This window comes from Dermacentor albipictus, chromosome 1 (genome assembly GCF_038994185.2).
Source record: "Dermacentor albipictus isolate Rhodes 1998 colony chromosome 1, USDA_Dalb.pri_finalv2, whole genome shotgun sequence".
Taxonomy (NCBI): Eukaryota; Metazoa; Arthropoda; class Arachnida; order Ixodida; family Ixodidae; genus Dermacentor; species Dermacentor albipictus.
Window position 1 is genome coordinate 44,115,624 of NC_091821.1, and position 12,102 is coordinate 44,127,725.

The 12,102-nt window shown below is 43.8% G+C and overlaps 1 protein-coding gene across 4 annotated transcripts in view; it reads left to right on the top strand.

Moving 5' to 3' along the window:
• The window catches only part of GABA-B-R1 (gamma-aminobutyric acid type B receptor subunit 1), a 104,649-nt gene that overhangs the window by 77,530 nt on the left and 15,017 nt on the right, over nucleotides 1–12,102 (top strand). Inside the window, exons 17-18 of one of the 4 annotated variants that reach the window (XM_070541048.1) lie at nucleotides 2,490–2,569; nucleotides 2,620–3,292. The exons of 1 other annotated variant lie outside the window; for it this stretch is intronic. In XM_070541048.1, coding sequence (XP_070397149.1) covers nucleotides 2,490–2,552 — 63 coding nt within the window. In that variant the 3' untranslated portion in view covers nucleotides 2,553–2,569; nucleotides 2,620–3,292. Of the gene's footprint in view, nucleotides 1–2,489; nucleotides 3,293–12,102 lie in introns of those variants that run through there. 2 more of the 4 variants (XM_065437674.2, XM_065437669.2) reach the window with 2 other exon arrangements.

Here is a 12,102-nt window from a genome sequence, read left to right on the forward strand (position 1 = left end):
CTATACTAATGGGTGACTTTAATGCCAAGGTAGGCAAAAAGCAGGCTGGAGACAAGGCAGTGGGGGAATATGGCATAGGCACTAGGAATATCAGGGGGGAGTTATTGGTAGAGTTTGCGGAAAAGAATAATATGAGGATAATGAATACCTTCTTCCGCAAACGGGATAGCCGAAAGTGGACGTGGAGGGGCCCGAACGGGGAGACTAGAAATGAAATAGACTTCATACTCTGCGCTAACCCTGGCATCATAAAAGATGTGGACGTGCTCGGCAAGGTGCGCTGCAGTGACCACAGGATGGTAAGAACTCGAATTAGCCTAGACCTGAGAAGGGAACGGAAGAAACTGGTACATAAGAAGCCGATCAATGAGTTAGCGGTAAGAGGGAAAATAGAGCAATTCCAGATCAAGCTACAGAACAGGTATTCGGCTTTAACTCAGGAAGAGGACCTTAGTGTTGAAGCAATGAACGACAATCTTGTGGACATCATTAAGGAGTGTGCAATGGAAGTCGGTGGTAATTCCGTTAGGCAGGATACCAGTAAACTATCGCAGGAGACGAAAGATCTGATCAAGAAACGCCAATGTATGAAGGTGTCTAACCCTACAGCTAGAATAGAACTGGCAGAACTTTCGAAGTTAATCAACAAGCGTAAGACAGCTGACATAAGGAAGTATAATATGGATAGAATTGAACATGCTCTCAGGAACGGAGGAAGCCTAAAAACAGTGAAGAAGAAACTAGGAATTGGCAAGAATCAGATGTATGCGTTAAGAGACAAAGCCGGCAATATCATTACTAATATGGATGAGATAGTACAAGTGGCTGAGGAGTTCTATAGAGATTTGTACAGTACCAGTGCCACCCACGACGATAATGGAAGAGAAAATAGTCTAGAGGAATTCGAAATCCCACAGGTAACGCCGGAAGAAGTAAAGAAAGCCTTGGGAGATATGCAAAGGGGGAAGGCAGCTGGGGAGGATCAGGTAACAGCAGATTTGTTGAAGGATGGTGGGCAGATTGTTCTAGAGAAACTGGCCAACCTGTATACGCAATGCCTCATAACGTCGAGCGTACCGGAATCTTGGAAAAACGCTAACATAATCCTAATCCATAAGAAAGGGGATGCCAAAGACTTGAAAAATTATAGACCAATCAGCTTACTGTCCGTTGCCTACAAACTATTTACTAAGGTTATCGCAAATAGAATCAGGAACACCTTAGACTTCTGTCAAGCAAAGGACCAGGCAGGATTCCGTAAAGGCTACTCAACAATAGATCATATTCACACTATCAATCAGGTGACAGAGAAATGTGCGGAATATAACCAACCCTTATATATAGCTTTCATTGATTACGAGAAAGCATTTGATTCTGTCGAAACCTCAGCAGTCATGGAGGCATTACGGAATCAGGGTGTAGACGAGCCATATGTAAAAGTACTGGAAGATATCTATAGCGGCTCCACAGCCACTATAGTCCTCCATAAAGAAAGCAACAAAATCCCAATAAAGAAAGGCGTCAGGCAGGGAGATACGATCTCTCCAATGCTATTCACAGTGTGTTTATAGGAGGTATTCCGCGACCTGGAGTGGGTAGAATTGGGAATAAAAGTTGATGGAGAATACCTTAGTAACTTGCGATTCGCTGATGACACCGCCTTGCTTAGTAACTCAGGGGACCAATTGCAATGCATGCTCACTGACCTGGAGAGGCAAAGCAGAAGGGTGGTCTAAAAATTAATCTGCAGAAAACTAAAGTAATGTTTAACAGTCTCGGAAGAGAATAGCAGTTTACGATAGGTAGCGAGGCACTTGAAGTCGTAAGGGAATACATCTACTTAGGGCAGGTAGTGATTGTGGATCCGGATCATGAGACAGAAATAATCAGAAGAATAAGAATGGGCTGGGGTGCGTTTGGCAGGCATTCTCAGATCATGAACAGCAGGTTGCCATTATCCCTCAAGAGAAAAGTGTGTAATAGCTGTGTCTTACCAGTACTCACCTACGGGGCAGAAACTTGGAGGCTTACGAAAAGGGTTCTACTCAAATTGAGGACGACGCAACGAGCTATGGAAAGAAGAATGATAGGTGTAACGTTAAGGGATAAGAAAAGAGCAGATTGGGTGAGGGAACAAACGCGAGTTAATGACATCTTAGTTGAAATCAAGAAAAAGAAATGGGCATGGGCAGGACATGTAATGAGGAGGGAAGATAACCGATGGTCATTAAGGGTTACGGACTGGATTCCAAGGGAAGGGAAGCGTAGCAGGGGACGGCAGAAAGTTAGGTGGGCGGATGAGATTAAGAAGTTTGCAGGAACGGCATGGCCACAATTAGTACATGACCGGGGTTGTTGGAGAAATATGGGAGAGGCCTTTGCCCTGCAGTGTGCGTAGCCAGGCTGATGATGATGAAAGGATTTTATTCAGGTGTCAGTTCTGGAGCAATGACCTCTGAAGCTGGTTATCCCGGATTACTTGTTTGTAGGGCTATGTCACACACCACCACGGGTGTTTCCCCTGCAAAGCTCCTAGACAAGCGCCAGCCTAGGGCCCGACTTGATGTTGGTATGTTGTCGAGAGGTGTCACAGTGCAGCCTTCTGCAATGATGCAACAGTTACGTGAACATGTACAGGTGAAGCGGTGCTGCATAAAGGAGTACACGGATGCCAGGAGGAGTGCAAAGGTGCCCAAAATTAAGGAGGGAGATGTTGTACGTGTTAGAAAACCAGGAGCTCATGCAAAGGGAGAATCGACATATTCTCATCCACTGCAAGTCGTCAAGCAGCTGCCTAGGGGTGCATTTAGTCTTCAAAATGGCCTTTGTTGGAATGCGTCTAAGCTGGCCCTGGTACCAAAAGTGTGTCTTGTTAAAGACGGGCAGATACGTGGGCAACCAGCACCTGTTGGTCAAGTACCTTCTCTGGGGTGAACTCAAGTGGACATACCTTCAGCCCCAGTGACACCCCAGCCCACTCCAGGATACAGTGCGTCAGAATCCACAGCAGAAGCTGCCAGCCAAGGGGGATGTGATGCGCCTTTACTGCCATCAGCTCCTTGTTGCGAATGGGCGAGAACCATCGTCAAGAGTCCGAAGAAAGCCTGGACGTTTCCAGGACTGTGACATGTGACTGTGTTGTGTTCGAGGTGTAGATTGTTTACTTTTTTTTTTAGGAGAAAGGAGCTAGAAGCAGCTTATTCTTGTTTTAGGCTGGCAACCTTTGTTAGCAACTGTATATAATCTGTCTGATGATTAAAAGAGGGCAGCTTCATTGTGCTCGCTGATAGGAGCCATTCGGTGCCCGCGTCTTCTTTTTTCAAGCCTTTTCCATGCGGCTACAACAGTGATGAATTGCTCTATTACATGCACAGTCGAATACACTTGATAAGAATGGTTTCAACAGTACGTCGGATGTAACAATGAGCAGCTGCTGCACCGTCAACATTTGTATGTATTCTATGGTAAAATAAACTGCTTACTACAATGCTCTCATGCCATATTATCGGCTGTAGCAATTAAATCTGGCTATGTGTGTGTACACTGAAAGGAAAGAGACTGCAAGACACTCGAAAAAATAAAAAAAAAAGTGAGTCGCTTTGCCACACTTGCCTATGTGCCATGCACCGCGCACGGGGCACACACCCTCATTGCATTGCCTCGAGAGGTGGGGGGGGATGCGAGCCGCTTTGCCTCACCCGCCTTTGTGCCGCTTACCCCGCATGGCACGCCTCCATTGCATCGCACCACTGGTCTCATGCTCCCCTCTCCTGTCTTCCGTCCACCTCCTCATCGACATCAGAGAGATCGAAGGCAGACGGGAGAGGGATGATGAAGAGCATGCCTTGTGGGGTGTGCGGCACAATGGCAGGTGTGTTGAAGCGGCTCGCTTTTTTTTTTCTTCTGGAGTTTTCGTCCCTCTTCTTTTTGCTGCAGACACCCAGTAGCCAGATTTAATTTTTATAGCCAATAATGCGGCATGGAAACATCGTAGTAAGCAGTTTATTTTACCATGGAACACACACAACAGTTCTCGGTGCTGCGGCTGCTCATTGTTACATCCGAGTATTGTTGAAACCAGTAGTACTGTAAGTGTGTCCAACTATACTTCTTTCTGTCTAATTGAAATGTTTGAAAGCTTGTCCTCTCTGCGTTTTTTGTGCAACTCGGTTATAGGTCATACCAATGGGATTTTCTTGGCACTTGAATTTTTCTATGGAGCTGTGACCTAGTCAAGTTGCTCTGACAAACAGCTTTTTGTGTCACAGTCCTTCTTTCTGTATCTTTGACAGAATGAAAATATGATTGATTGATTGATTGATTGATTGATTGATTGATTGATTGATTGATTGATATGAGTGGGTTCAACTGTATTTTCTCGTGTAGTACTTATTCACTATTCATACACACGAGTAAGCTAGAGATGTGCTAAGGATGGCTAAGAAGACCAAAGGTGTGAACAGTAACTGGCATTGTAATTATATATAACAAATGACACTGATTAGCATCTGTAAAGCTTTATCATAAATCCTGGAGCATCATGTGCTAATCACAGAACTAGTGAGCATTACAAGGCATAGAGCCACCAGCTATATAGCTTCATATGTTACATTGGGGTTCGGGAAAATGCAGCTGCATTCCTTTATATTAAGGGTGTTGGAATAGTGAAATTTCCAAATTTAATTGTATGCAAATAGTGAAGAAAAATTATTGAATATCAAATCAGTCGATGCTGCTTCCTATATGTGCCGGACTTTTCTTTTACGGACAGGAGGTCCCCATAGAGCTTTACGCTCTGTAACCTTCTGCTGCATATGCCAGTGTGAATTTACAACCACTGACTCACCTGAATAAACTGAAACTGAAATACTATAGGCTATTTTCTCATTTCTGAACAAAGTGAAATGTAAATTTTGTGTCCAGTCAGATTGGTTTTATTTAGTATCCAATATCAAATCGAATATTGAACAGTCAAACAGAGATGCATATATTTACAACAGGAATATTTATTTCGATATAATCAAGTACCAGGCATGTACTTACTAGTGCAAGAAAGATAATTATCAGGGATAAAAGATCAGTTTTAAACAAAATATCACTAAGTCTCGTTAAAAGACCTGCACAAATAGCCTCGCAACATTTTTTAGAGTCAAACAAGCTTTTTAAAAATGAATGGCTGCTGTATGAGAGGCTTTCCGACAACACTAAATAAATGGCTGCAAAAAAAAAAATGAAATCGGAAGCTGTGGAAAAAAATAAAACTGCTGAAAGACTTGTGTGCTGTAAATTCAAGTAAAAGGGCCAGTTGCAAGGCATATACAGCACTGGTTGTAGTGTAAAAGATGAAACTACTATTTGACTAGGCTGCCAAAAACACTAAATGACAGCAGGCTACAAGCAAAAATCACAGGCTATCATCTTGGCTTGGCTTGCCTTCTTTCATAGAACCGAAAAGAAAGTTTACTATACTTGCGGACAACTTTCTGTGGCTATGAAGAGAAAGCTATGGAGGCAAAGAGCGCACAAGTGAGAGCACTTCTGAAAGGAATCCCGCCTTTTAATCTACGTTGGTTTAGGCTGGGAAAGAGAAAACAGAAACACCTTAATAGCAACAGTTAAATAAGACAGAACACACCACTAAGTTTAAAGGTTTACGTATTTTGCAGCTTTTCTATTCCATGTATGAGGAAACGCGAAACCGTCGCACTTGGAAGCTGCGTCGATTCAACGTCTGTTCCAAGCAACCAAAAGCACTGTCAAACGCTGCCAGACTACTTGGTGCGGTAACACATGTGCAGAGGCTCCGCCCCCATAGCTTTCCTTTCATAGCCACAGATAGCTGTCTGCGAGTATAATTTGTATTATTAATTTTGTATTACTAATTTTGTATTATGCATTGCATCAAAAATATTTGTCATTGTCTCGCTTCTGATAAATCGTGGTATTTTGTTTAACAGACACAGAACAGTAACCAGACTTTTAACAGCCAGCTGTTGCAAAATATTTGGTTAGTTTCAATATTTAAAAATACTGAATACTTTTTGAATATGAATACTAATAGTGAGTGCCCAATATTCTGTTTGTATTCAAAACTTTGAATATTTGCCCACCCCTAGTTTATTTTATTAATGCACATAATACAACTTGCAAACGAATGTCTGGTCAACTGAGGAGCTTGCAAAAGGAAAACAACTGATTCCAGTTATCTGGTGCGCCATGACAGTGATAGTAATGAAACAAGAGAACAGCCTGTCTTAGATACCGTGTTTACTTGCACAATGCTTGCGGTCCCCAAATTGACCATGAAAAATTATATTTGTTTTTCCTCGAGTAATCATCGCACCCTCTAAAATTGCTGCAGCGACAGTCGTCTGCTTGTTCCTATTTCAATGTTGGCACCGACTCTGAATAGGTTGGGCCAGAGTAAGTTTGTTTATTTTTTTAGTGACTGTAGGTTCAGCTAATGTCTGCAAATAAAGGGTCTTTGCAGCTCCTGCTTGTGTATATAGAATGTATGCCCTCATTACAAAAGTATTTGTGCTGTTTGGAAGTAATATTTTGTTTGAGTTTACAGTGGCTGGTGTGAGAACTCCGATTTTCCGCCACTTTATTTTTTATCATTCTTATTGGCGCCTAGGATGTTCTAGTGGAAAATGTTTACCCCGTAATTATCATGCTTCTCGATATCACATCAATTTTCCGCATATAGAAGTACAGGCATTATGCAAGTAAATGCATTACATGTAGAGTGTTGTACTAGTTGAAGGAGAGAAGTGTGATACTACAGCACCGCACGCTACTAAAGGGATGCAAAGGTAGTGAGGCTGACCAAATAATGAATTGCCTTGCCTAACACGAGACCAATTCACTTATAGGCTGCCTAAAAGGGGGGTGTTCTTACTGAATGACTGGCAAATATTTGGCATACATTGTCTGCTTGTGCGTTCATTCAGGAACTGGTGCCTGTGCACAGCAATCACGACTTTCCTGCAGCAGAATCATTCGCAAAAGTCCTTACTTGCATCGGTCTCTCTTCCTTGCGACACTAATAAGTGTTGTTATCCCTTGTGTTTGAACAGAAATAAATATGTGGCAGTTTTGAATACTGAATTCTCATATCGAATGTGAATCAAGTAGCACGGACTATTCAATTTGTATTCTAAATTTCACATATCCGCATACCCTTACTTTATATTGCTTTTGCAACTACTGTTACAGTTAAACCTCAATATAACAAAGTAGATAAAATCGGCAATTTGCTTTGTTATATGGAAATATTGTATTGAAATTCTACCTTTTATGCAAATAAGTACAGTAGCCAGTCGATTTTTCTTACACAGAAAAGGGCCGCAGAATTTTCCGAATTATCGAGCTGTAGAAAAAAGCAAATTTAAATTAGAAAGAAATTTGTTGTTATTAATTTGGGAGTTGGTGACTAATGGTACAGTTTCGTGCCAAGTCGACAATATCTTCACATTGGCGGTACAAATTAAGTGGAGCCAGCCAAGCCTTCACGTGCACTCCAGCCCCACGGATGATACACTGTAAACGGAAATACTCTCAGGTGGAAGTATAATGCTTGCCCTCTAGCGACCCCCAAGTTGGGAGTTTATTATACTCCATTTGATCAGAGTAGAATTTCTACTCCATGTAAGCGGAATTTTTACGTGGAGCCTTAGGGCTTTTTTTTTTCTTTTTTCTTTTTTACTTCACACTGGATGGAGTCCCCCCCCCCCGAGGTGCAACGGGAGTATAAAAAGTGGTGTGGTGACCGTTTGCACAAAGATTTGTATATGTAGAGGCTACTGGTCAAATTTCGAAATATACACATAAGACCGTCTCAAATTCAACGAAACATGTCAATGAAGGCACATAAACCATGACATACATAAACAATTGAGAAACACCCGATGCAGAACTTTGAAAGACATCCAACATACATGCGACACACAGGAAGCAATGCTGCCAGTATATGCAGCCACGATACCGTATGCCTCTAAACCGCCTAGTGAGCAGCTGACGTAGTAGTTCTGCGGAAACCCGCAAGGTGGAGAGAAGTAATGAATAAAGGGAAAATCAGACATCCATCCGTTCGTAGCAATTGCTACAAAGGAAACCCATATGGGTTCCTGTAGCTCAGATAATAGAGCAGCTGCTCCGGAGAGGCGGTGGTCCTGGGTTCGAGTCCCGGACCAGGACGAATTTTTCTTCAACTATGAGGCTTTTCTTTCGAGGAACCCGTATGGGTTTCCTTTGTAGCAATTGCTACGAATGGGTGGATGTCTGATTTTCCCTTTATTCAGTGAGCAGCTGTGCTGTTTTCAGAATTATTACTCACATGGTCGCTCATATGAGATCTGCCTCTCTGAAATTAACAGAAGACCTTAATCGGCACAAAACTGTTAGTTCAGAATAGTGAGAAAACAAGGTTAATGGCATAATTTAAAAAAATTAGCACACCATTCAACGAGTGCTGAAGTGACTTCGCACACTGCCGACGTTCACAGTCAAGCAGTGCATTAGTTACAGTAAGCAAGAAAAATGTAAGTCCATGTGCTTTATGGCAAAATTAACTTTGTGTGAAATAGTGGTAGCGTAGCAAGAATTTATTACATATGAGCACGATCTGCAGCAGCCCACAAACACCGAAAAGTGTGTAGTCATACATTTTTTTGGCTGCACTACTTGCTCAGCATCCAAGCAATGTCTCTCGGTTATGAAGTGGAGCTACATCACTGATCTGTCGAACAAATCCTCACACTCGGAGCCAGCAGGTATGCTCCTAAATCAGTGTCTAGGATAGATAACGTTAATGCGATATCGGAAACAATGACATGATCAAAACAGAACTGTGAGATAACAGTTCAAATCACAACGCTCAGTAAAAAGCTTTATTTACGGTACATACTTACATCCTACTGTTTTTCTTGGGCGAGGATATCCCTACACAGATACATAAAAACATTAACTTGCACTCCAGTCTTTCTCACTGGTAACACAGCACCGCAACAAACTCTGAATATGCCATTCATGTGCGACTAGCACAGACGTTGTCGCTCGAACAGTGGCTGCTGGTGCCATCGCTGTGCGGTCCTTTCAAACATTACATCAGACATTGTCAGCATATACTCACAAGGACATAAAAGTCGCATTTCACATACTGAAGAGCACAAGTCAACGTCTCGCAACATGAAAGCACAGTCAGAAACCTGAGCAGACATCACGAGTCAACAAGCAGCTTCAAGGTATACCTAAACCTTTTTCCGCACTTGAAAATGTTGCTCTTGCATTTATCGATATCAGCACAGTGATCACAGCTAAAGTAGATGAAGCTGAGATACAGTGAGCTTCAGGCACGCCTATAACACTTTTTCGAAGGAAATACGGGGAAATCGATGACAAGCTGGCACGGAATGCCACCTCACAGATGTAAACAAGCCGTCAGCCATGAGCACTGCAGACTCCGCCGAACATGGCCAGTCACTGGCACAACGCACAGCCTCATGGGAAGCACCATGTGACTGACTGGTTTTGGCGGGGTAGGGGGGGGGGGGGGGGAGTTTTCTAAAACTCCCTGTGCAGAGTTTTCACAAGAGAACAAAATATTGAAGCGGGGTAAAATCACGTCATGTCGCCTTTATCCTCCCGCAGCTAGCCAACGAAGTGAAACTAAGGAATGCTGCTGTATTGCCCCAATATATTAGAGCAAGTATCCAGGGCTTATCAGTTGATCAGCTTATCAGTCTTTAGGGCTGATAAAACCTGTTTGACTTGTTCAAAACTCCCATGTGGGTTTATTTTCGTTTGCAGTGTAGCGTTGCTCGCACTGAGACGACGCTATCATAAAAAGCGCCGGCAAAGGGGAGCAAATGCTTCGTCTGCTTCTCGTTCCAACGGGCCGCCGAAACTCGAGATTACGCTACTTCCAATACTAAACACGTAGTATGACAGCTTACATGGTGCCAAGCTGTCTCGGCATGCCCACTCTTTGCATACGCAGCAGATGTACCTCTAAAGCAGGGTGCGCGTATGCGTATGCGCTCAGCTGCACTTACAGCCATGCGCAGCCATGGCCGAGACGCGCGCTATTTCACCCCCTACCCCTCGCACGCTACCCCTCACCCCCTACCCCTTGATCACGTTACCGTGAGCTCACTCTCCTCCCCCCTTTCCCTTTGTTCGCACCGGAAGGTGGCACTCGTAAACCCACTATCTTTCTTGTCTCACCCTCGCACACTTTCACTCGCACCTAAAGCACAAAGTGCGCAGGTCGCAGGTCGTGATAGGCTCTTATCGCACTTGGACTTTATACAGAACATGATGCGAGTCCACCTCGGAGGTCACACTGCACGCGATTTGAGAGGTGCGTTTGCAAGCAGCTGGTTGTAATTCTACCATTTGACCATCTGCGTCCACGGAAGTTTCCATTCGTTGTCTGGGCAACCCTTCGCGGCAGAAGTGAAATTCCGTTATATTGAAATCGCATACAAACACACTTCGTTAAATTGAGGTTCTAAAAACGTGGTGTTCTATGGACAAGAGGTTATCAAAAGTTAAATACTTCATTATATTGAAGTTCGCTATATTGAGGTTTTACTTTTTGTTCTTATATGACAGTGCTATTGAATACTTCAGCCTTCATAGAAAAGGCTGCAGTTTTTTAGAAACAGAAAATGAGATGTTAAAGTTTCAGCACATATGGCCATAATTGCAGCTGTTGACACGTCATACTTATGTATGTCATACTTAGTACATACCATAGTTGACACAAGTCATGCTTAGTTGCCAAACAGTCATTTAATTGTAATTGCAATGCCATGGATGAACTGTAGCGCTCTTTTATGGAGTGTACGGCATGCACTTAAGAATGAGGAGTCTTAATAACATGCCATCTGCCGTCATATGAGTACTCTATGTACTATGCACTATGCTTTGGTAAGTATGCTTTGCAGTATGCTTTGGTAAGTGGAAGGCTCCAAGTTTCTTTAACAAGAAGTGGTGTATCTGTTTCTGATCCACTGGTCTAGGACTAGTGGCCCCTCATGTGTGGCTGGCTGGGGGTAGCATGAGGTGATCTGCTCCAAGCTCAAGGCACCAAGGTGGAGCATGTTACAACTTTTCACAATGATAGACCTGCCCAAAGCAGTCCAACTTGCATATTGGGCCAACTGATATATTAGTGAAGAACATCAGAATGGATACAACAGAGGGTCAAAGAACGAATACAGTAGAACCACGTTCATACATTTTGGGAAAAAACGCGAGAAAAAATGTACTAACTGGGAAAACGTACGATCCGAAGTAACTAAAAAATTTGACACTCAACTATTGTTGACATCTACGTAATGCAAAGCGTTGCACTGATCTTGTGGCACAAGATGCCGACGTGCGTCGAGCTGGTGGTGCTCCGGCGGCCCGAGAAGCATTTTGTTGTTTTCCTATTGCGTGGTGTTCTAAAGGGGCGACGGGAAACTGAAACGAAATCGAGCTGGTGGGCGATGCCGGATGCCACCGAAGCGAAACGTGATGCCTACATCGCGCCGCCTGTAGCAGGGAACGGTGGCACGTTTGGATAACCGCCCACTAAAAGCGTGCAGTACGCTACCAATGGCACTACGCACCACGCGCTGTAAAACAGGTAGGTGAAGATGCTTATCGCAATAGGTTTTCAGGCGATAGCTGTGAATGTGGCGTGCGACGACCTGGGCAGAGGTTTGCTGGTACCGGAATAATAAACTGCGCGTGGTAACTTTCACATGGGACGGGCGTCTATATACTGTTGTCGATTGCACGTGCCTCGCGCCTTGTCTTGTTCCTATGAGATGCAGTGGCCGGAAAACGTATACGATCGCAGTCTGCAGCAGGGAACGGCAGCGCGTTTCGGTTATCGTCTATTAAAGGCATGCACTGCGCTTCCGACGGCATCACATGCTTTGAAACAGATAGGCGAAGATGCTTATCGCAATAGGATTGGCCGTGATGGCTGTGAATGCCGCGTGCGACGACCCCGGAGAAGATTTGCTGGTACCGAAATGGGAAACTGATGCGCGCCTGCGTTTTTACGTGAGACGGGTGGGCAAGTATTGCCGTGAAGCTGCCGCG